This window comes from Micropterus dolomieu, linkage group LG22, assembly GCF_021292245.1.
Source record: "Micropterus dolomieu isolate WLL.071019.BEF.003 ecotype Adirondacks linkage group LG22, ASM2129224v1, whole genome shotgun sequence".
In the NCBI taxonomy this organism is placed as follows: domain Eukaryota; kingdom Metazoa; phylum Chordata; class Actinopteri; order Centrarchiformes; family Centrarchidae; genus Micropterus; species Micropterus dolomieu.
The window spans coordinates 1,561,111-1,587,247 of NC_060171.1; the positions used below are offsets into that span (position 1 = coordinate 1,561,111).

Sequence of the window (26,137 nt, forward strand, 5' to 3'; positions counted from 1 at the left end):
TCTGTTTAAAGAAGGTTTATTGGTTTCTGTGTCTTTGCGGAATAAAAAAAGCTGCTTTTATTTCCCCCACATGTTCCAGACTTGAAGACGTCTCAGGTTTTATTCATCAGAGTAATCCAGATAACTTTATCTCACAGGTCAAAGGTCAAAGGTTATGTGTGTTTATGGGGTCAGGCGGCCCTGCAGCAATTGGACTGCAGCTTCCTTGTTGTGCGTCCTGGCCTCCTGCAGAGGAGAGCTCCCCCACCTGGCGGAAAGACAAAACTACATCACACACGGTCCCCAAGATTGTATTTATATACTACATATAAATACTAAAATATACACAGTACTGTGCAAAAGTTTTAGGCAGGTGTGGAAAAATAGAAATTATATAAATTATAGTTTTTTACAACTATTGACACACAAAATCTTTACATGTCCCACGATTTTTTAAACCTCTCACTCATAAAGCAAAACCTCACCTCAAATCTCCAAAATTGAAGCTATTTCTCAGCTTTTCACTCAGTTTTCAATCGCATGAAACACTTTGTTCAAAACACTGCAAACAATCCTCTACCTCAGACACAAAAATCTAACAGGAAGTGACCTGCTTTCCTTTTCCAAACACAACCAATGAAAATGCTTTACTTATTCACCGGGTCACACAGTGCAAACACCAACCAGTCACTGCTTCAGTATACAGTAGACCTATGCATAGGTCAAAGGTCAGATTACCTGTTTTGAACCATGGATGCCAACAAAGGACAGAGAGCAAGAGGAGGACGAGGAGGACAAGTTCAAGGAGGAAGAGTTGGAAGAGGAGGAGGACGTTGATGATGACGAGGAGGAAGGAGCGCCATCACTGATGAGATCAGGGCCACACTTACAGTTTTTCATAATTGCTTAGACACATTTCTTGAGACCTTCACCCATATTCTCCAAACTTTGTCTTTAAACCACTTTCTCAAAACCCCCTGACTCTTCAGGCAAAATCAAACACTTTCAAAACATCACACATCAAAACAACACTACAGAGCGTTTCTTTACGTAGAGGAAACATTTTCCAATTTAAAAAGTATAGTAATCACAACTTAGTACAGTAAATATATAGTATACTGTTAGTACTGCAAGTAATACAGTATTGAATATCTGTATATTCAAACCATAAATGAAAAGCACATTACACTATAAAATGTTGTGCAACTGCAGAATCAAAGTCAATACAGTAAAAGACTTCATCCTCATCACATGCAGCCTTGTCCCTCGCCAAGCAAAGCAGGAAACCCCTCGGATGTGCTGGACGCAGCCTGACTAACAACACTCCACACCTCTCTCACCACAGGCCGATTCCACTGCCTGTAAGAGATTTTCCCTAGCAAATGAGTTTCGGTCATAGACTTTCCACCGTCAGGCAGAAATTCTTCTGTTGGACTGAAGTAAGCGCCGGAGGTTGAAGGTAATCATGTTTGAATCACTGGTTGCTGGTTTACGTTGAACCACTTATTTAGCGGGACACCACAGTGAAAGCTGACATCGTCCCGTGGACAGGAAGTACTGCCGGCTGATGATCCTGCCGCTCACGCTCAAACACGCCAGAAAAGCAAGAAGATGTTCGGGGTTATTTGTCCCCGAGGTTGAATGACAGTAGAGAACATGTCCCTCACTTACAGCTTGGTCAAAGTGTGACATTGCCACCACGCTGGCCGGGGACATGACCACATATTGGTTTGATCACACCTTTAGAAACAAGTGTGCAGGATTATGAGTTGCTTTGTGTAAAAGATGACAGCTGCAACACAAGTGCATCACAGAGCAAAATGTGTTTTAGCAAGTGAGAAAAAGAGCGGATGAGATTTGCAAACAGTGTCTGAACTCGCTGAACTTGTTTTATAAGAGTGACACTGAAGGCCACCGAGCACTGGGTTCAGAGAATGGGGGTTTAGTGTTTTAGCTATTATGAAAAACTAAAAAAAAGGCGACCATAATTCAAACCTGCAGAAATTAGAACAGGTTGCAACAATCCAGTGGTTATTTCAGCAGGATAGTATTATACAATAAGCATTATTGTTTGGCAATAAAAGTAAAAATCATACTTTTGGTTTATATATGTTTATGGTTTCCTTTTGTTGTATTCTAATGTATACGACACTGTGCTACTGTTACAACAGTAATGTTGTGCCTAATAAATATTTTCAGTTTCATCATTGCATTGGTGTTTACAGTTTACTTTTCAGCCCCTCTCAGCAGATTACTTTCACTCTAGAACATTATATGGAAATGGGAAGACACATAAGCCTGTGAAAGACAAAAGAGCTTTAGATTTAGAACAACAGTGTGTGAATGGTTTGGGATGTGTTTATGGCATTTTGAAGGAAATATGTGGAATTTTTCATTTTGTGTGAGCAGCTTTGAAAAAAGGAGACAAAATGCAGAGAGTGAACAGAGGAAAAATCTAATAAATAATAATACATTTTATTTATACAGCGATTTGAAAGGTCCTCAAAGGCACTTTAGGAAGGTAAAAAGAATAGATGACTATTAAAAGAAAAGGTTTAGGCTAAATCGATTAAAGGTTAAAAGACAGATGGGTTTTGACTGTCTGAGGTGACGAGGGAGAGAGATCCAATAAACTGCACCTGCGTGTCTGTCCAGGTCCTAACGTGTTCTACATTTCACTTCCTCTGTTAAACGTATAATGAATAATAAAAATAAAACTCCCCCTCCCTCCGGCAGCGTCATATAGAGTGAAAAAGAAGAACAAGGACTGATTTTTGCTGTCTAACTGTTCAGCAGGTGAGCTCTCACCTGTCCTTGAGGGCGGGGTTTGCTCCCGTGTTCTCCAGCAGGAAGCGGATGACCTCCGTGTGACCTTCGGCGGCCGCCACGTGCAGCGCCGACCTGCCGTCGTAGTCCACAGCGGTTACGTCCACCCCCGACAGGAAGTATCTGCAGACAACCACAGAAGGAGAGAACCCGGCAGCTCGTTCATCCCCAGAAAGTTGTTATGTGATGTTTTAAAAATCAAAATGTTGGGTTACCTCCTCAGCGCCTGGACGTCTCCTTTAAAAGCTGCCAGCAGGACGTTCATGATCTGGTATCCCTGCAGAGGAGAGGACGCTTCTTAAACAATAAAGTCCATCTGATCATGCAGAGAGACGACAAGAGAAACTGGTCTGGGATCAGAATCGAGGAGCAGAACCCACCTCAGATTCAGCCTTCCACTGTCTGTAGGCCAGAATCTGCCTGAACGGAGTCCTGATGTCGAAACTGTGCAGCTGAAATGTAGAAATCAGCTCCTACAAACACAAGCAGACATCTAAATATCACTGCCGGCCCATAAAGCAGCATCTATCTTCCTTTCTAGAGCTAAACTTGAAACATACAATCCAACATCCCATTTGTTTTTTTCTTTCTCCCAAAATATTTATCTTTTGTTCAAGATCCAAATGTTCATTCTCTCCTTGTCTTTATTTAATGTTGTAAAATGCGTTTATTCTACTCTCCCATGTGTCGGTCCCATGGGTTTCCACTGGGGACGATGTTCCCATTTTGAAGTTCTCACTTCTTGAAAGCATTTGTTAAAAAGGTTCTGAAAAATAGCTTCCACCAAGAAATGCTAACTAACAAATGAAAATGCTTTGAGAAAAGGTGTATTTGCATGAAAACGTGCAATGCGATTTTAATAAAGGTTCCTTTCATATAATAAAAGACAATTCCATCATAAATGGGGGCAGAAAATGTCTCTTTGGACTCCGGCCTCAGCATTAAATTAAAATCATTTAAAACTAAAATCGTTTCGTTCTGCTCTCGTGCATCGTCACGTCTCGTCACCCAATGTATCATCACGACCCTAATCTGAGCCCTTATGTCCACTTTTGAAAACAAAGCGACGTCCTTGGTTTGTCCTGAATCTTAAATTATTCTTCATAAGTTTTACCTCATCTTCTATCATTGGCCACTCTGCGGACATGTTCCCATCACTTTTGCAGTGGCTGATTTTGTCCTCATCTCTTTTTAAAAGCTTAATTTCTGAAAAACAGCTTGCAACAAGAAATGTTAACTAACAAATGAAAATGCTTTGAGAAAGATTTGCACACTAAGAAAACATGCAATGCAATTAAAATATGAAAGGAACAAATGTGCATTGTCCAAGAAAGTAACTTAAGCTAAAACGTCCTACTGATTACTGCGTTATATTTTATTATATGATTTCAGAAGGCAGGAAATTCAGTGTGAAATGCCTAAAACTTTCAGACCCCCCACTCATTTATTTCAGCATTGAATATGTCTTTAAAATAGTGTTTAAATATCTTCATCTCGTTCTCGTTACCTCAGTATTGTGCATCGTAGCTCTCATGAGCCAAGTTTATCGTCACACCCCTAATCTGAGCCCATCACCGCTTCTCAACACAAATAAAAGTGACATCCTTGCATACAGAACAGGCTTTGTCCTACTACATCATTTCCATCCTACATCCTAACCCTCACGGTCTTCAGTGTTTACCTTCTATCATCACATATATCCTGTGTTTAAGATACGAATCTGTTTCTCCTTCAGGCTTCATTCTTTATTTTAACTGACATTATTCTACTTCTTTTATTTTGTATCCTACATCTTCCTTTAATAACTTCTCTAGTATTACAAACTAGCCTCTCTCCTGCATCATAGCTACCTTTACACATTTTTTAATGTTACTATTGTTATTTTAAACTTTACTTGGTCACAGATGTTTATTCTTTGTTTCGTATCAACGCTCCGTCTCCACCTTTACATTAAATGAAAAATCTATTTTTCCATTAGTTGATGATGAGATGAGAGATTGAGAGAGGTGAGACCTGGCAGAAGTGGACGGCCCTCCAGGGGTTTCCACAGGCGTCTAATTCAGGAGAGAACGCCATCAGACCCAAAACACCGGGAACCACCGCCAGCAGGCAGCCGTGGCTGCTGGACACGGCCGGTACCGACGTCTGCAACAGAAAACCACTTCAGACACGATCGCACGATTCTGCCACACAGGAGTGCTCTCAGAAAGTGAAGATCCAGTATGGATTTAGAGTACATGGTCTATACCTGCAGTGCCACAAACTGAGACCAAATCAATCAACAATGTTAGCAAAATATTAACTAAGGCAAATCATTCAGCAAAGGAAGACGAGGAACCGAAGTACTTTATCAAATTAAATAGAACTTTTCTAGGACGTCATGAGTTTCGTAAAGTTTGAATCAAGACCTGAAGTTCTAGTTTGATCAACAGCATCACATGAGACTTAGTGTGTACGCTTTAGTGGCATCTAGTGGTGAGGGTAGCAAATTGCAACCAGCTGCTCATGGTGCATTCAGGTGCTCCTCTGATGGTTCCAATTTGCAAGTTGTGGAGTTATTCTCCCGACTTCAGAGGTCAGAATGTGGAATCAGAATGTGTTGGATTAACATTATCAGAGCGTATAAACATGCAGACATCTAGTTCACGCTACATGGACAGCAAACTAACCGTTAGAACCATAGTACAAATTACATGTTTGCAATATATGTATATGCAGTACGTTATTTTGCACGAATCAAAGTTCTGTGTACTTCTTTACTTTTCTTTTTGCAATAAAGATTTAAAGGAGGAAAAAAAGATTCTGATTATTCCGACACCACATGAATGCACCATCAGTCACAGCAAGCCGGAGAAGCCACGGTGGCCAATACACTCTGTCAAGTCTTGTGCTAAAAAACACGTGTGTTCCTCCATTTGTCCAAATTTCACTTGTTTTCTTACTTCTAATAAACCAGACGACTACTAGTACTAGTGAGCTCAGAGAAACGTTCCTCCTCTAGCAGACTCCTGCACAAACATCATTCTGCAGAGTGAAGCTCAAGAAGGAAAGTGGTTAGACTGACGGTGGCCTTAAACGACTAAAATGTTTCAGGTATTTATTGACATTCAAGTGCTTCCTCTTCCAGCTCTAACTACAGCAGAACGAAGACAGGACCTTGTAGTGGAAGGTCGTGGAGTAGTCCTTCATTCCCGCCACCTGCATCATGGACAGCATGCTCCGCGTGGCCGCCGGCGATAGCACCTGGTCACCTGACAGTGGACAGAGGCCCCCGTTGGCTAACGAAGCGGCCATGGCGGCTCCTGATTCGCAGGTGATCTCTGTTGAAGCGCACTGTCAGACGGCAGAGACACAGGCCAGTGGACTCACTTTGAACACATTACAGGTCTTATAATAAAGACATGTAATATTTTATTCTGCTTTAATTTTAAATCTTATTTTGCATGCTTTGTATCATTAAATGCAAGTTGTCTCAAAGAAAACTCTCAGCAGACAAGACTTCGGTTACAACGCCTTGAATACCTCTTTTTAGTTATTTCATTAATGAGTTATGACCCTGATTCATAGTTTAAGTGTGAGTATGACTGTGTGCATTTTCTCTGCTGTTCATCCTCACGTACACTGGGGATGAGGGGGACATATTTAGTTAAAAGAAAAAGAAATGCTAACTAACAAATGAAAATGCTTTGAGAAAAGGTTTATTTGCACAATAAAAATCATGCTATTAAATGCATATTAAAACACAGAAGAAACAAATATGCATTGTCCAAAAAAAGTACTTTAAGCTACAAATTATAAAATGAAACTACTGATTATAAAACGTGCATTAATCAATCACGCCTGCATGTGTGCTGACACAGCAGGGATAATATCACATGAGAAACAACAGAGAATGCCTGAGAGCTGCACTGCATTAGATTCTGTTAGAGGTTTACATTTTGAATTGTCATCTGCCGCATGAATTTTGCATTTCCACCATAAATTGGTGCAGAAAAATTCACCCTAACGCAGGAAATTCAGTGTTTTATACTCAAAATTCTTGGGGAAGACTTTGTTTCTTCAAAATAATGTTAAAATATTGTCACACCCTAATCTGAGCCCCTCTGTCCCACCACTTTGCTGCTTTGTCTGGTTCTAGTCTGCTGAGTTGCAGGTGGTAGACGGCTGATTGGACTGATGGTACCTGGGGCAAGTTCAATCTCTACACGTTTTGCACCGGTTTGCAACGTTTTCTGAAAGAACGACATGTTTCCTTGCAACGTTGCGCATCGTTCTGCAACGGGCTTCGAGGTATGTTTTCTCCTGTTTGTTGGGCGTGTCTCAGGTGTTACCCAATCAGCTGCGACAACTTTGTAAACACAACGGTGTTAAAAAGGCAGGGAAATGCAGCGCGCTTGCGTTCACAGCAGAGTGTTCAAGGCACCAACGTTTCCATTGGAGAAAACGTTCTGCTTTACAGTTATCCTCAATTGCTTAATCACTATAAGCAGGCTGTTAAACTAAAATTTCAAAACCACAACTCGGATTTTCAAAAAGCACACCCATTTCTCTAAACTCTGCACACAAATCCCCTCGTTTCTCATCACCTACACCTTGTTCACTCAAGTCAACAAAGGGGGAGCTCAATTAGCACACAGCTACTCAGGTGGAAACACAGACAGTCAAAATAGATAACAGACCAATCCGAACCTTCAACAGAAAGATAAAAGGGCCGGAGTCAGTTCATTCAGCTTTGGAACAATGGATCCTGAGAAATCTGAAGGAAGACACGGAGGACACCAGAGAGGAGGAGGAGGAGAGGAAGAGGTGAAGGAAGAGGAACAGTGGGAGTTGGAGGAGAAGATGGGATAGAAGGAGGGCGGAGGAGGTAGAGGGAGGAGGAGGAGGTGGAGAAGACGGGACGCTGGGGCAGAATGATTTGTTGTTTGGTGTGTTGAACTGTGCAGCACACTGAGGAATAAAACACGTGCAAATGTTAACATTTGTTATGTCTTTTGTTGCGTTCATCATGTGAAAAGGTTTCTGAGGGGGAGAACCACAAGCAACGTTACCGATAGTATTGTTCTGAACACCAGTGTGTCAGACTGTGTTGTAGTGTGTGGTTTTGAGGGCTTATGTGTCATTTTTTCAGCCAGATTGAATGGTTTTGAGTGGAGAGCTTCATTTTGACCTGAAAATAGGATGTTCGGGGAACTGGGTGAGAAGATGTGGATTTGTGTTCAGAGTTTCGAGAAAAAGAGGCATAATTTCAAGAACGTGTTTAAGCAATCGAGAAAAACTGTAAAAGGACACCTGCCGACGTCGTGAGGTCACTTCCTTTTTCCTGCCTCCCAAACAGATTAATACGTCCTGCTAGTTTTGAACCAAGATTTGTACAGAATATAAGACAAGAGTTGTGCAGGATATGAGACAAACTTTAAAGTTTGGTCGTGGAAACCTTTAGGGTGGAGAAGCTGTTCTCCTGTTAACGGCTCAGGAGTGAGTTAAGCGGCCTCATTTTTCTTTTGTTGTTAGTGCTGTTAGGTAAGTTAGTAGGTAACAATATGAGTTGCGTTTGTTGTTTTGGACGTGCTCTTAATTGGGTGAAAAGATTTATCAAAAAATTTGAAAGGGGCGAGACATTGCTCAGGTTTCCCCTTTAGGCCGGGTGTAACAAATGTACCCCTTTGTTTTAGTTGTTTTGTATTTGTGTGAACCAATAAAGTTTGGGAAAAAGGAGTCCAGCGGAGTCAGCGTGGTCATGGAATTGAAATCCTGAATCTAACTACCCTCAGGCTGGCTTGATGGAGGAGATAATCTGCACCATTGGGGCCCTAAAAGCAACAGTTTCACATGTAGATTCATTTAGCAACATCTGTCTAATCTCAGTTTGTGCAGAACCAGATCCACAAACACACAGGTGCTGTAACACAACCTGCAGAGGAGCTCATTCAGAGCTGTGAACAAATAAAGTCACAAGGAGACCGTAGGGGTTTTACCTGCAGCATCAGATCCAGCGCAGCATTAATGTCGGCCTTCTCTGGAAAACACTGACAGACGGGAGGTTAGTTAGAGACAGCAGGAAGAAGAGGAGACACCGGTGATCTTTACTGTTTGAAAGCGCTTTACCTTTTTCTCCTGCAGGTAAAAGGACAGAGCGTGGAGTCTGATGCTGGCCTTCCTGCTGCTCTGACAGCTAAAGATCACAACAACAAAACTGACATTACTCCCTCCACATGAACAAACACCCCCCAGTGGAGTAGCTTGATATGAAATTATATTTTGGAGGAGCAATGAACCAGGCAGCTGAACAGAAATGTGCTTTGCTTTTTCAGAATATTACCCCTTTTGTTTTAAGGAAAATGATCTTAAGGGCTCAATATGAGATGCTCATTGTCAACTAATCCAATAAAATAAAATATAGCCGCGAGCGGCGATGATTGGGATCCAAGAAAGTCGTGAAAAACGCAATATTTGACATTTTCAGAGGAGAAGAACAGACGCAGATGATTTAAGAGATTAAATTGATCAAAGAATTTGGACCTGGAGATAACTGCGGAAACGCAAACTTGATTTTTATATGTACCTGACTACTGGGTGAAACATTTTGTGTTTCCAAGATTTAAAGTTTAAGCTGCACAAACACTTTTAGGCAGAGAAAAATAAAAACAAAGTGTCACAAGATCCAAATAAAATAGAGAACTTAGATTCACTATGAGCTGAACAACCTCGTTGTCTGCAAGCCTGACACCTGGGGATTTAAACCCAGGACCTGCAGATCTCCAGAGCAGGTGACTTACTGACTGAGCTACTGGTGAGAGGCGGTTTCCACACACCTTCTCACAAGTGGAGGTAGTGACGTCACCTGTGCCAGAACTGGATAGTTTTGTCAGTTTAAACTTAAAATGCTTACAACTGTCAAGATGTTGCTGAGAAAATTCTGAAAAAAACATGCATCATTCTGCTGGTTTTGGGTGTGTTGTGAATTATTTTGGTGGCATTTGATCCAAAACTGAGCAATAAATGTTGTTAATACTGTACAAGTTACAGCAAGATAATGAAGATCACTGCAGACTCACCGTTTGACTGATATGAAAACCATTAGAAATACTTGATATCGGCCATCTGGAGAATGACTTTGTCGAGTTTGGTAGCGTTTGAAGAAAGACTTTTGGAGATATAGATGTTAATTGAATTAGCATATTCTGAAAAATATAGAGTGACAGACTTCTGAGTTGACCATAGGCTGCAGTGAAGCAAACGTTTGTCACGTATCAGTGGATGTGCTGAAATAAGGTCAGCTCTCGAGGATGTACGGATGATTTTCTTAAATTATTTGAAGTTAGGAATGAGAAATGTCTAGAAATTGACATTTCTTGTAATAAGCCACGCCCACTTTGAGCAATCATTAGCAAATTTTATGCATCAACAGAGTAGTGACCCGAGATCGTACAAATCCATGCAGCGAATTACGAGGTATAAACTTTTTGCAAGTGTAGCGCCCCCTAGTGAAAGAATATCCCAGGACTGCTCAGCAAAGCTCTGGCCGAGCATCTGAACAGACGCGTCAAGTTTGGCAACAATAGCTTAAGCCAATTTTGATTTACGGGCATTTATGTAAAATTGTACATAAATACACAAAAGTAAAAACTTATGGAAAAAAACAAAACAGATTGACGTTTCAAAATTCTTTTGATAACTTTTGATCAGCGACGTCCGTAGATGATCATGCCAAAGTTTCAGGTCGAGTTTGCAAAAATAGGTTTTAGAGAAAAGAGATAAAAAGTCGTATAATTTGACATTTTTAGAGCAGACCAGAGATTAAAATAATGAAAGAAGTTTTTGAGATAATTGCAAAAATGTAGAGTTGATTGTTATAGCGCCACCATGAGGTTTATGAGGGACATTTTTATTGCCTGAGTAGTGGGTGGAATTTGCAACCTACATGACAGTTTTGGTGAGTTTTCCTCCAGCAGTTTTTGCTGCCCAAAGAATCAGAACAAAAACATTCGCTTCCCTGCTTGGATCCCTAATGAGTCTTTCAGTCCCGTCTGACTTCCAGTCTGTAGCTCTCAGAGCCAATTGGTTCCTCCTGAAGATGTTTATCTTTAAAAACACCTGACAGATTTATAGGTTTATGTTGAAAAAGGCTCAGCAATTTCCTCAAACAGCTGCTCGCTGTAGTTTCTATCAGACAAACTGGAGGAAATAGTGCATCTGTTGGAAACTACTTTCAGCGGCGGATGAATCCACATGTGGTGCTGTAGTGAGAATTTGGGGCAGCAGGACGGTGTACGTGGGAGTCAGAATAAAGCACAGTGTTCATGGTGATGAAGGAACATGAGGGAAGAGGAGGCATTTAGCTGAGATACACAGGACTCATTAGGAGACACGTTCACGGCTGGTTTGGGTCTGAAGAGAAATATAGAATTTCACCAGAACTATCTTTTTATATCAGTCCTACAGTATCACTGCAGTTCAGTCAGCAGCAGTATCGGTACCTGGTGCAGTTTAAGTTAGCATGCTCCTTGTTGCAGAGCCTCCGGATGACGTTCAGCACCTACAAACAAACAAACAAACAAACAAACAAACCGTCACCTTGTTTCTGAGTGGATGTTTACAGTTCCTACTTTCTGTAGGTGTGACTCACCGAGTCATACTTCTCCTCTTCCTCAGCACACAGCCTCCCAGCAAGCTGGAGAAAACACACAATACACAGACTTACTGCTGATGGCTGGTTGGATGGATGGATGGACGGACGGGTGAGTGAGTGACTTACCTGTAGCAAAGATGCAGTGACGATGGCTCCTGTCTCAGTGAGCGGGCTGTGAGGGATTCCTGCACACAGACATTTTAATCAAAGTGTTACTGCCCTCTGGTGTCAGGGGTCAGAGGTGGGAAAGGTCATGGCAGACACATGCAGCAGCCCTGTAGGATGTTTGTGCCTGTTATGTAATGGTTTTCTATAATAGAAATGCTGCAGGTAGTCCGTCAGTTTCTGACGTGAGTAAATGTAAATGCTCCGTACTTGTATAGCGCCTTTCTAGTCTTTTCGACCACTCAAAGCGCTTTTACACTACATCTGCATTCACCAATCACACACTGAGCCTAAGTGCTCAAACGGAAACTAACATTCACACTCATTCGTACACTGGCGGAATAGCCGCCAGGGGCAATTCGGGGTTCAGTATCTTGCCCAAGGACACTTCGACACGCAACCAGGGGGAGCCAGGCATTGAAGCGCTGACCTTCCGATTAACGGCCAACCCGCTCTACCTCCTGAGCCACAGCCGCCCCAAGCATCTGAGTCATCGTTTTTAGAGTCCTCCATTTTCACCTGTCTGCACTTAAAACGCTACCTCGGAGTTTAAAACCAAAACACGGTTGCCAGCGTTTTTAAATTTCTCCATTTTTTCGATCGTTTGGATTCGCTATTTTATTCTGGATGAGAGGAAGAAGCGCAGCGGAAGGTCTGAGTTTTGAAACGAAGTGTGTATGTGGCCCGAGCTGTCATGGAAATGTAGATGTTTAAGTGTCTAGTTCCTCAGCTATTCAAGGACCTCTTATCCACAATAAGACCTTTCTTAACTCTCTTTTTCACTTACTTTTTAAGGTTAAAAATGAAAACAATACTGTGTTTCTGAATTTTTTCCATCATAGTAATATTACGGTTACAATTAAAAGTCCTACTTCCAAAATTGTATTTTATTTAAATTAAATTAAAAAGTACTAGCATCAAAATATACTTAAAAAAGTAAAAGCACTCATTCAGCAGAATGCCCGATTGCAGTAGAAGTGGCAGAAAATACTCAAGCAAAGTGCAAAAACCTCAAAACAGTCCTTTTCATAAGAAAGGTTACTGAAAACTAGACCCGGAGATGCACCCTTTTCTCTGTACACCTGCTTTTATTTTGTTTGTTCTAATTAAGTCTCACATGCAAAGACGATGATTACATGAGAGGCACAAAGTGAATCCATGCAGGATCATGGTTTCACTCTGAAAACCTCAAATGTCAGGCTGAATGGGAGATAAGTTTTAGAAAATAAAACAAACATAAAATATTATCAGGAACACAAATCTGTGACGACGGCTGGAAAAAACATATCGATCCTGAGAGCCTAGGGAAAGGAGGGGCGATTGTTCCTGGACCTGTTTTAGTGAGGGTGAATGGAGAGTCGTATCTGGAGTACCCCTCCACGCCGACGTATCTGTGGACGAGGTCAGAGCCCAGCAGGTCCACCGCCACGCCGTACACCAGCGGCCATGACACCTCACCCAGAACCAGAGAGCCGGCCCAGTCGCCCAGAGACAACCTGACAGACAGACAGACAAAACCAGCCTATGTTTAGTCCCATTTATTCACTTTTCTCACACTGCTTGCAACTAGCAAAAGGCTTCTATTGTGAGGTTGACTAAATAAAAGTCGGTCTAAATTGAGATGCAGGCTTGTTGCTGAAAAGTCACACTGATGTAAGATACACTAACCCAGACAGTGGTGGAGAAAATATTCTGATCCTTAGTAAAAGTACTAATACCACGCTGTAGAATTACTAAGTAAAATATAATATCATGTAATGAGGAGTATTATGTACGAGTCTGTCTATGAAGAAGCTAATGTAGTTTTACTTTCAATGATGACATACTGTACCTCTGTCCATCCACAGTGCAGATTGAGACGCCCCACTTAGTGCTGTCCATACTTTCCTTTTCTTTCTCCTGAGTCAACAAATATAAAACAGGACAATTTCATTTGTGTTCCTTCACTAATTCTGACCCATTTTTATTCCCTGGCATCCCCAAAAATATGCTCCAGGAACTAAGCTGACAGTGATTAAGGGGGTTAGAGAGTCGTACCACTTCTTTGTCCAGATTTTGTATCAAAAAACTTCTGAACAAACATTAACAGTCTACATTTTGGGCTGTTACATTCAGTTTGGAGTTTAGCATTTAAGGGCATCGCTGAACTCGCTCTGAACTTCAGGTGTCAGTGCAGAACTCACCTGGACAGACGACAGCTGACGACACCTCGAAAACAGCTTCTGAGTTTCTTCAGTGAAGGTGGAAAAATCTGGGATAACAAATCGTCCCTGCAGAGCTTTCAGGACCAGAGAGACGAATCCCGTGACGCACCTACAGTGAGAAAACACAAATAACAACCACTAACAAACACATGATTATGGCACTAACCACAACCAAAGCCACATCGCCACGTGTAACAGCATCCTGAACTTGCATCAGAGGAATCATGTGATCCACAATGAGCCCAATAAATAGATCCAGAAACGTGACCACAGCTGGTCTGACTGTCAGAGTTTAGCTGGAGATAAAATAGCATGTCATCTGCAAAACATCGAAAGTAAATTCAGAATTTCTGAATGGTTTGGTTCAAATATTGAAAACAGAATTGGACCCAATGGACATAAGTGTGGAGGGAACAGACAGGGTCTTGGGAAGGTTTTGCTGAAGATGTAAGAAAGAAGTCAGTACAAGGTTTACCTGTGGAAGGTGTTTCTGTCCACCGATCCCTCAGCGTCCTGCAGCTTCCTCAGGTGGAAGAAACACTCTCTGAGCCGAGGGTCGGACCTGTGCAGACCGGAGCTCCAGATGGCCTGACAGAGAAAACAAATGTACAGACTGGGATCCATGAACCTCCCAACAATCAAAAAACAAACTCTAAAACACTAAAAACATGTACCAACTCTTCAGGTAATCATCCACAAGAGCCGCTTTTTATTCATTTTGGAAATAAGAGATTGATTCAGTGGTTGTATAAAATGATTATTGACTGCAGCCTCTCGTAAGTCTTTAACCTAGTTACATTGCTTTTATTGCAAAGAAACCATTGTTGTTGTTTCCTGTAAAATAAAATAATTAATTAATGTGCAACTTTCATGAACTGGTTATACTGTACGATTAATAGCAATCTATCATTGACATTAATCTGTTTCAAACTGTTGAAGATTATTACTTTAACCTCTTAAACACTTCATTTTCCCCTTATACTTTACATTTTATTTATTACCCCAAAATTCAGCTGGATGTATGTGATGTATGGAAGAGTTGAATATACCGTAATAGATGAATGAAATGGTGATTTATGTTTTCCACTGCAGCCATTTAGTTATGCATTTACAAAGAGTTGCTGGACATGTGAGAGAACTAAGTCAAAGCAGCAAAGGCCGAGATATCCAGACTTATTATATATTATATATAGAATATATATATATATATATATATATATATGTTATATAAAATATGCATTTTATTACAGGCATTTCATAGTTGACAGGAAACCAGAGAACAAAGCAGTAAAATCCCCGCTTTAACTCGAATCAGGGACTTCATGGTTGATGGTTGGCACTTTAACCTTTTAGTCATTTGTATGAGCCACTTCCCATAATGCAACTTGATGGCATCTTCCGTAAAAAACCATCTCTGCATAGTAAATCTCCACGTCTTTCAAACTCCACACCTGTTTGAAGGGTACAAAATTAACTATTTTGTCCACCAGCCAGTGGCTAGGGAATGCTCAAAGTGTACCAGCCATTCAATAGATTACCATTGTCTTTTGGCTGGTGACTGAAATAAATCCACCAGCCATTTGATATTTTAGCAGCATTTGGCTGGTGCTAATTTTGCACTCTGCCTGTCTGTTAAAAGTTTCTAGATAAGCCTGATGTCAGCGTGAGGATTTGGAAAGCTCCCTCCAAAGAACAACAGCCTGTCTTCACCAGAGAAAAGGCCATATTGAGCGATCATGCAGCAGCGGCCATGCAACGACCTTGTTTAGGTTTTTAGTTAGGCAGTGACCTCTAGTGGCAGAAGCAGTCAGGTGACGTCATATAAAGAGCTACAAAGTCTGTGTAAAGAGGTGGTTGGGGTGGATGGATGAGTCAAGTAAATTCAAGTAGACCTTCACTCAGGAGACCGAGGTTTGAGTCCCATAAGAAAGAAAGTCAAAGTTGACATGTTTGAAGGTAACTAACAAGACTTACTTAATGTCCTTATTTTAACCCAAACCACCATCTTTTTCTAAACCTGACCAAGTGGTTTTGTTGACTAAACATAACCAAACTAAGTTTACTACGTGTTAAACATTGTTTGACTTAGGTCCCGTCCACACTACTGCGTTTCTACCTTTTGCTATGTTTGCTCCTCCCGTCCAGACTAAAAAGGAAAACGAAGACCTAAATGGTGACGTTTGTGGTTTTGACTGGTCTTGAAATAAAATCCAGAGTCCTCAATGTCCGAGACCGAGACAAGACAGAGTAAAAATGCGATCGAGTCTGAGACGAGACCAAGACCATCAAAAAGTGGTCTTAAGACCGGTCTACAACACCACTGATCGGGTCTTTTAAGTCATGCAAAGTAGAAACACAATGCTACTGACAGAGTTTGGTGTTTTTATTAAAATATTCTGTACCGTAACACTTACAGCCTACACTTGTACTGTGAATGTCGCTGTTTACTTTGCGACCACTCCCAGTCTGTTTCCCGACGCCACCGCCACTTTGAACTCCGTGTTACATTCAGTAACAGCACCAGCTCGTTATTGGTCCATGCAAAATAAAATCTGGTTCTTCATCTGCAGTACTTTATTCTTTCACCAAATCTTCTGTAACTACAGAATAGACCATCTGCTTCATGTTTACACCAGCAAGCGCATGCCCAGTGTACGTGAACGGTCACTAGATGTGCGTTTTCAGTCGTTTTAATTTAGATGGAGATCAACTTTGATAAGCAGCTAAAACCTGGTGTGGACGGAGATCGTATTTGTTTTAAAACTCTGTTTTTAAACTGAAACGTAATAGTATGCTTAGGTCATATGACTTACATAACATACTTAAGGTCCGGTACGCCTGTTGCTCGATTGGTACTTGCCAACTGTCATTTATGTTGTTTTGGGACAGTTGAAAATCAACCTGTTTTGTGGTTTAGGTATGAAGATGTGTTATAGATGAACAGAGTAGATAGACATATTGCCTCTTTATCACTTTTGATTAACGTCATATTATAAACAGTCCTGGTCTTGTAATAAAATCCAGAGTCATCAATGTCCGAAACCGAGAGAAGACCGAGTACAAATGTGGTCGAGTCCAAGACGAGACCAAGATCATCAAAAAGTGGTTTTAAGACTGGCCTTAAGACCAAGATCGGTCTTGAGTAGTACAACACTAATTATAAAGACTTGATGATGTGCAAAGTGTGTGTGCGGGTATTTTGTGAAAATACCTCAAAGAACTGGTTGATGTTAATTCTTCCATCTGAAGCAAAGCTGTCAAAGAGCACGTCAGCAGCCCTGAAACCACAGAGCAGCTGCATCAGTGGCTTCATCTGACAGCCGAAGCTGTTAGAGTAACGAGTGAAGACTTACGCCCTGCGTTTGGACGGACTCTGCTGTGGAGGGAACCAGTGCTGGGCGGGGGGGAAGACTCTGTCCTCCGGCTGGACCACCGCCTGAGGGAGAGGAGGCTTCAAACAGCCGTTACTGGCCGACACCGAGGCCACTGCACGTGAAATCAAAAACGTTTCTTTATATATTATAAGCAAAATGCGTCCATTCATATCTTGTACGCAATCTGATTAGTTTAACTCAAACACACATAATACAAAGAACACACAGGTGGAGATGCTTTTTACAATCATACTTTGTTTTTAAATTATATTCATTTATATTCTAAACATTGTTCTGAATGAATTAGTCAATCACAATTATTTGTTCTTTCATTTATTGAAATATTGTAAAACTTCAATTAATAGACCGGGATTTTATTTGGTTCAGTCACTGAACTATATTTGGGATAAGCCTTTAATTAATTTCGCACAAGACTCTCGCTCAGCAAAGATGGGAAATAGGCTTGTTGTTTATTTTGACCAGTGTGAATATTACTTATATAAAAATTTGTTTTTTTGTTTTATCTCTCATTTTTACCATACCTGTAAATCTGAATTGTTTCCATAAAATGTGTATGCACGATCTGAGCAGCTCAGAAACAGCTCAAGCAGGTGACCGGGTGGACTTTAAGAGGTTTTATACATCCAGAAAACAAGACCAGGCTTCCATTTGTATCCGCACAAGACCAGTATAAGGGACAGGTGCCTAACTGGGATATTTAACACTAATCATGAAACATAAACAGTAACGTTAAATACAAAGAAATAAACAAAAGTAAAAATTTGGAAGAGGAAAACGTTCTGTCACTGTTTGTTATTTTGGTGACCGTCTTTCAGCAAATCTGTTGTAATCTTGCTGTGATTTGGGTGATGGGGTGTTAAAGGAGACCTATTAAACTGCTTTTCCAGTCCTATATTGTAGGTCTGTGACTCCTGTACGGCAGCTTTGCATGATTCAAAGTTCAAAAAAATAATTTCTTATACTGATTCTTCATGTTGGCCTTCATTTCAGCCTCTGTCTGAAACAAGCTGTAGATGCTCCTGTCTCTTTAAGCCCCCCCCCCCCTCTCAAAGCCCACTGTCTTCTGATTGGCGACCTGAAGCATGTTACCAGGCTGTTGTTGTTGCTGGGCAGAACAGGCAGACTGAGCGTTGCTGTGGGAGCACATGACCATATATGGATCAACGGAGCCGTTGGTAGAAAAAGCAGTTTAAAACAGAGCGTTCAGAACAGGAGGAAATTTGAGGTTTTGGCTCACATGGATTTCTTATAAATGCTTTAACCTCATTTATTGAAACTTTGGCCATGTTTAACATGAACATCCAACATTATAACAGTGAAGATAAGTCATAAAATGTGGAAAAGCATAATAGGTCTCCTTTATAGTACCTAAACTCCAAACAGTACCTGCGGGTCCAGGACTGACGAGGCTGACAGGCTTCTGGACGGGACTCTGGACTGCAGTCTGGACCTGGGTCTGGATCAGGGTCCTGGGAGCTGGGCGAGGTGCTGTATCCTTGAAAACAACATAAAACCAACTCAGATGGACAGGAAGCAGCATGTTAAGCTGGGAAAACATGTCTCTGACTCCAGGACCAGGTGGGAGATCGACCATCTGGTGACCTGGTGCAGCCTTGAACAGTCTGGAGCTCAACGCTCTGAAGACAGTGGAGATGGTCGTGGACTTCAGAAAGAACCCCTCTGGACCTGTACGCCTCCAGGACTCTGAGGCGAGCAGGAAAGATTGCAGCTGACTCCTCCCACCCTGGACACAACCATCAGCACCAAAACCTTCTTCCAATTGTTAATCTTTGTTGTTATATATTTTTATACTGTCAATTTATATATGTATGTACACAATACTCGATTGTAGTACATCTGCACAACACAAACCCAGAATAATGCACATATCTGCATCGTTGTTCGTTCTCTGCAAATAGTTGTATTATTCTTCTTTATTCTTTTTATTATTCTTATATAACTTGCATTGTCTATTCCATATTTATATATTTCTGCATTTATTTATGCCAACTGTATGTTTGTCTGCGAGTAGCATCTTATCACTAAAGCAAATTCCTTGTATGTGTAAAACACTACTTGGCAATAAAGCTCCTTCTGATTCTGATTCTGAAACGGAAGAAATTACACTGTTTTTGCTTTAATTTGTTGAAGCATAATACATATAATAAGTATTGCGGTGGTCGAGTAAGAATTCGAATCCTTTACTTAAAGAGGTCATATTCTGCTCGTTGCCTTTTTGCCTCTCCTTTATTGTGTTGTATATCTTTTTATGCATGTAGGTTGTTCAGCCTCAGGTTGTTCTGCCTGTGTTTTGGGATCAGAACCGGCCTCTTTGTTTTGGATCACACTACCTTTCTTGTCAGGACCCGCCCTACTCTGCTTCTGATTGGCTAGTAGTCCTTACCTAGGTACTGCACATGTAAAACAGAGCGTTCGGACAAAAAAAAAATGTTTTCTGGGACACCCCCTCAATAAAAGTATGAAGTATTGAAAATTAGCATAAAATGACCTCTTTAAGTACTAATACCACAAGTATACTAAACAAGTCCTGCATTGCAAATATTACTTAAGCAGGAACTAAACATGATTAAAAAAATGATGTAAAGAGTTGCTCATTAATCTAAAAGCTGTGCAAACATCTTAATCTGTCACATAAATGTAGTGAAGTAATGAGTTGATGTAGTGGAGTAGAAAGCAGCATGAAAAAATAGTACCTCAAAATTGTGCTTAAGTGTGTTTGCCTCTCCTGTCTGATTCTATCAGGGAGGAGGAGACCAACTCTTTGATGAAAACAGAGTTTGGCTTCAACATAACGTGTGAAGTTCGACATGTTGCAGCAGGTCTACCTGGTTCTCAGAGCTCCTCTGATGGCTCCCCTCTGGCATCCCTCCATCCTCTGCCGGAGAACAGAAGAGAAACTCACTTCAGTCTGCTGTCGCCTCATTTAACACTGGATGTTTTGTGTCTTTGAGCTGACGACGGATCAGCAGGTGTGCGGTTTGTCTCGTGTTAAAGTGAAATCCAGTCATTCTAACCCTGTGTCTGATGCAGAGTCTGAGAGGAGTCTGTTAAACACCAGGCTGGCACATAAAACCAGCCAAAACCTGAAATAGAAAGCCACAATCAGACCAAAGAGCAACACATGTCCCCGTTTTATTTTGGTGAAGAACAGAACAGTGTACTGCACGCCATCTCCACAACAGGAGAGCAAACTCTGCACACTGATAAAGGCCGAGAGATGCAGGAAAAAGCTAGAAAGTTGATTAAGATGTAGATTCTGTAAGTATATTTCCTGTATTTTTTCCTCTTGTCAGTTCCCACAGAAACCTTTTAATGACCTAAAGTTAAAACACCAAAATGCAGAATATAAATATCACACAATAGGATTACACACTAAAACCACACAAAAACTTTAACTAGTTTATTGGGTCCACCGAGCTAAAAGTGATGCAGTCCTGCAATAAATTCTCCCTCGTGAAGGTTATAACGTTCAGTTGAAACAGTTTTAGAGACGTGTTGTAGTCGCTGGTGTTGTTGATCTGTATTGTGTTTCTATTATTTTGTCCACCCCCATATTTATATCATGTGAGGGTTAGCACGACAATGAAATAGAAAACACAAAATCGTTCAGTACAGTGTTTTATGGTTGAGGTGACACAAAGACACTAACTAATTAAAACTTTTACCTTTCAGAAAAAAACCCAGGAAATTAAATATTTAATCTCGATTAATTGATCCCGAGGTGAGATGCGTCAACATGTAGGTGGAGTCAAATCTTGGCTGACGCATTTCCTGTTCATCTGTTTTTGTAAATGGACCAAGGCGACCTCCATTTTTATTGTTGGTGCTTATAAACGGCGCTCTGACGACTTAAAGCAGAGAAAAAGTGAACCCATTGAAAAAAGGACCTCATGAGCTCCATTTAAAGTAAACAACATATTTAAAAGGTCGCCTCGAAAATGTCCAACGTCCAACAAGAAAAAGCACAGCTGAAAACCCCTCAGAGTTCCTTCTTAAATCTCCCGACTTCACGAAGAAGCAGCCGCCTGCTCACACAACAATGGCAGCACCCGTGGAAGCATGTATCCAATAAGAATAATACACACAATCATAAAGTAAAACCTGCTCTGCATGTAAACTGTATGTCAACATGTCGCCAGTGTTATCAGGTAGCCGGTTACAGAAAATACTCTCTGTAAGTCGTCTTCTCTGCAAAAGTTAACGTAGTTAACGAGAAGCTGCGTTAACTGCGTTCCCCCGATATTGTTCAGAACTGTTTAAAACAGCTGAAGTTAGTCTTAAATGCAGAAAAGTCCAAAGTAATTCAGAAACTTCCAGTCACTACTTAAAGCATCTGAAGGAAATGAAATTGAGTTAGTTAACAGTTATAAATATTTAGGTATAATCATTGATTGTAAACTGTGTTTCTAAGCTCAAGGTAAAGCTTGGCTTTCTCTACAGATCAAAATCATGCTAGAAAAAGCCTGGTTACAGCCGCTTTTCTTCCCATATTAGATTATGGTGATCTGATGCCCAGTGCCTACAGAAATTGGATGTATCACTGTGCATTGCGTTTTTTCCCTGGCTGTAGTTATAGGACACATCATTTTACCCTTTACTATAAAGCTCAATGGTCCTCTGTGCAAGAAGGTACAATCACTGGCTGTGTTTTGTCTATAAGGCACTTCTTGGACTAGTTCCTACCTATCTGAGAGTCTTTTTAACAAGTACTCGAGGCCGTTATGGATTACTTCCGTGTCCTACACTTGTTGGTCCCCCGTGTCTGAACAGACTTAGGAAAAAAAGCCTTTTATTTCTTATAGACAGTTTGTTTCAGCTCTGAAGGACATGGAGCAGGTGAACATTGGTCACTGTTCATAAAGTTGTATTCTGCCTTGTTCAACACAGGGACTTACTTATTTTGTATACTTGATGTCTTTTATATGTTGGAAACTTGTCCTTTATGCTGCGTCTTGGCCAGGTCTCTCTTGCAAAAGACAGTTTAATCTCAATGAGACTCACCTGGTTAGACCTTATTTCGGGTTAGGCTTAGGGTTAGTCAACGGGGGCGGCTGTGGCTCATGAGGTAGAGCCGGTTGCCCGTTAATAGGAAAGTCGGCAGTTCAATCCCCGGCTCCAGACTGCATTTTGAAGTGTCCTTGAGCAAGTACTTATTTTTTGGTCCTGTTTGAACTGAGCCCTGAATCACACACATGATGTTTGTCAATTTAAAACATCATTTTGTCTGTCAAGAAAGTCGCAGTTTGTCATTTTGTGTGAAAACCTTTCAATGAGCTACCTCTCTCGTCTCGCACAATATACGTCACCAACATGTTAGCGCGGTAATGCTAAGCTAATGTTCATTGCTTGGTTGCTGCTAGCTAGATAACTTAGCTATGTTCCACGCAGAAGTATATCTCGCCTCATGTGTTTAATCCAACTCAGTCATTTTATGACATCATCTACACGTCCTTTGACGTTAGCTTCGGTCATTGAGAGAAAAAGTTACGACGTCACGTACGCGACTTTTACGTTTATGGTCTTTGTAATTATGTATTTTCACAGTCTTACCTCAACAATTTCACATCAAACTGCAAATTTCTTGACTTTCAAATGTAAAAATTTTAAATTGACCATCATCATGTGTGTACTTCAGCGCACAATTAAAACGGGATCAAAATATTTTTACATATTTTTTCCGCAAGGTCCCATGGTGGTCCACCGGAAGGGGAGGGACTTAACCCCTGGATATACTTGCATTTAACTTTAACGTAAGATGGCTGCCATGCACGTTCTGTGTTCCTTTGGAGCGTAGGTTGTGCACGTCCACAGGAATTAACGCTACGCATCAGCGAGATGCAGTTCGGCACATGAACGTCAGCAGCAATCTACTGTTCCACACACCAGCCCAGGTGGTGGCGGTATGCAGTTGCTTTGCCAACCGTCATTAAACGCAGAAGAAGAAGAAGAAGGTCAGTAGCAGACTTTTAAAAATGAGATTTATGGCAGGATGTTTAAAAGAAAACTCCCGGAGACAGTCCGCAATTACCGAGATCGTTATGATGTCTCATTAAAATCACAACCAGCTCGAGTGTCACCATGTTTGGTTTGTTTACGTTGTGCAAATTCAGAGTTTGTCGGAGGAAGATATACGGTGTCGGTGAGGGACGATCCGGTCCTGGTCTGCCCCCTAGTGGATCCAGGTACACGCAAAGTACGCAGGCAAGGATGTAAAGAAAGCCGTTTGCGTCGCCGACGCCTGTCTACTAAGGATCTCGGGGGCTTTAAGTTCTCTTTACTTCATGAGCACGTAACCAAAGTTATGAGCATAATGGATTCCAAGTGAAAACTAATATATAGAAAACTAAAATAGTGAATATACAGAGAAATGAAAATAGAAATAGTTGAAATAGCCAGTTTGTGTTTTGGGGTTTGTTTGCTAAAGTTAGTTTGGATCACAGCCTCAGTCTGTCAGTGGGAAAATTAAGGTAGAAAAATAGATCGAGAGGTGGAGTCACGGCTCTGATGACTGGGCAGTAACTTAATTTAGATACCAGCAGACTCCGCCCACTAAAGGATACTTCTCACACCACTAATCACAGGGTGTTTCACGCACACACGCACACACACACACACACACACACACACACACACAGACCTTTCATGTCTGGGTCTTTATTGGGCTCCAGCAGTTTGTTGCCGTCCAGACCGCCGTAACGCTTCCTCCATTTGCGTCTGAGAGAAGGCGTTCTCTGGAAACTGCACGCACAACAAGAACAAGTCAAACATTTTCATTTCTATACTTCACATAACAAATCTCTGTCAGTGTATATAAGATAGTAAGAATACTAACAAACTATTCCACTTTTAACCACTGAAAAGTAAACCCTCGGGTTCCCCCATGTTAGAAAAAAACTGTGCCCTCTCGAATGCCCCTTTCGTAAATAAAACAAGATGATGTGCCCTCTGTGGTGCCCCAGTGCTCTACCAGGTGCCCTGCCAATGGAAAAAATTGCGATGCAGTGCCCTCGAAAGACGGTGGTTCTCAAAGTTCTTCAGTACAAGGACCCCTAAATGGACACAAATGAGACCACAGACCTCGGTTTGATAAGATTTCCCCCCGATCTGATAGGATTTATGTATTTAGATCATTTATTTATTACAGAAAGTGCATGAAACCAAAAAAAGCCATACTTTCTGTCATTGCGTTACTTGGGTTGAATTATGCTGGAATTAAATGATTCCCCTTTTTGCTGACGACCCCCTGGAACGAGGACAAGGACCCCTGGGGGTCACCGGACCCCAATTTAGAACCACTGCTCTAGAGAGCCCCTTGGTGTGAGGAAACATGGGAAAGTGCCCTCCAAGATGCTGCTTTGTGCAAAAAACATGATGAAGGGCCCCCTGCAGGGAAGGATTACTGCACCGGCCTACTGGGCACGTGCCCGGGGCCCAAAATCCCAAAGGGGCCCATTCACTACGCTGCGCGGAAGTTTCATTTCCAGACTAACGATCGCTTTTGTCGACATTCAAAAGGCATGAACTCCCAAAAAATAGGCGTTAACGTGCATCGTTCACTTTCTGTTTTTTCTCCCCTGCCCCTCAGATACCGCTGGTGACAACGGTAACGTGCTGAATGTTCACCATTTTAGCTCAGCAGGTTAGTGTGCTTTGCTTAGAGGCACAGCATGTCGTAAACAAAGTGCTGGACACATTAACATGTTGACCCAGAGTTCATCCTGAGGGGAACATGAAGGTCTGAACCACATGTCATCACAACCAATCCAACAGCTGCTGAGATGTTTCAGTCTGGACTGAGGCCTTAGAGCCACGCTCGCATCTAAAAAACACTATTCCATAAAGAATTCTCACCACTTCTGCTGCTCACAGCTAAAATAACTTAGACTGTGTATTTGCAGAGCCCCTTTCACCCAAGATGCTCCACATGAAACCAGCAGCAAATACAAACTGAAAATAATGTTTTATAGTAAAACCACAAAACAAGAATTAAATATACTGCTACAGCTTCTACTAATGCTAGAAGTACTTCTGCAGTTTTTGGTACATAGTAATATGGCATGTGCATTTACCAGCATCATATTTAAGTACAATTTTGAGGAACTTGTACTTGAGTGTCGGGTTGCAACTGTCGATTATTTGCATCATGAATTTATCTGCCCACTTATTATACACTATATACTGTATATGTTCACTATATGATGGAGACTCTGTCCCTGCAACAGCCAGTAACCTGAACTGGGACCAGCACCCTTGAGCTCAGGTCAGGCCTGTACTGAGTGCGACTGCCACGTCTCAGCCTGTCCCTCAACAGCAGAGCAGGAATGTAAACCTGGAGTGTTTCCAGCTTTATGGCAGCTTCACTACAAGGAAAAAATCTGAGCATTGTTCAGGAACCGACAGGCAGTAAAACAGCAAACACAGAATAAAAGCCAGCCTTTGGTAACGCTTCCTCACCACAGGTAAGAGCCGTCCTCTGCCTCCTGGATCTGGCTGTTCTCCATCGAAGGTTTCAGGTGTGTGAGTCCAGTTATTCTCTGAGAAGACGAGGCAGTGCGTGAAGCGGCTGGTTCCCCTCAGTGAGGTATGTCTGCAGGCCTTAAACTTTGAGTAATGAATGGGATGGTTCGGAGAGAGGAGGGGAAACCAGTCAGCGCCTGCAGACACTCCCAGCGTTGCCCCTGTGGTCCACACAGCCGAAACATGGAAGGAATGTAGAGTTTTCTTATCCTATGATGCCAAAAAGACACCAAACATGTGGAACCACACTATAACACAGGAAAAACATCTTAAACACAAAGAAAAGGCGTCAGATTTAATGCATTGACATGACACAACTAAGATTAAACTAAACAAACAGATGTTCCTCTGGTTATTTATAGTTATGCAAAAAAAATTCTGATTTGAGGTTTGACTGC

The 26,137-nt window shown here is 41.5% G+C and overlaps 1 protein-coding gene across 5 annotated transcripts; it reads right to left on the bottom strand.

Moving 5' to 3' along the window:
• Positions 1 to 25,944, bottom strand: glsl (glutaminase like). Of its 5 annotated transcripts, none has more exons than XM_046037839.1 (22): positions 25,677 to 25,944; positions 23,860 to 23,960; positions 20,237 to 20,305; positions 20,048 to 20,097; positions 18,588 to 18,696; positions 17,160 to 17,292; positions 17,018 to 17,084; positions 14,282 to 14,394; positions 13,786 to 13,915; positions 13,434 to 13,501; positions 12,935 to 13,098; positions 11,564 to 11,622; positions 11,435 to 11,479; positions 11,286 to 11,344; positions 8,914 to 8,980; positions 8,784 to 8,834; positions 5,962 to 6,138; positions 4,819 to 4,950; positions 3,186 to 3,278; positions 3,021 to 3,082; positions 2,788 to 2,928; positions 1 to 247 (listed from the first exon to the last, which is right to left on the bottom strand). In XM_046037839.1, exons 1-22 carry the CDS (start codon positions 25,721 to 25,723, stop codon positions 163 to 165), a joined length of 2,022 nt encoding a protein of 673 aa, XP_045893795.1. In that variant the 5' UTR covers positions 25,724 to 25,944; the 3' UTR covers positions 1 to 162. The 5 variants fall into 5 exon arrangements, with proteins under 5 accessions (XP_045893795.1, XP_045893794.1, XP_045893797.1 ...); XM_046037838.1 differs by having other exon boundaries at positions 17,160 to 17,316; XM_046037841.1 differs by lacking the exon at positions 20,237 to 20,305.
• Positions 25,945 to 26,137: the final 193 nt, after the last annotated feature.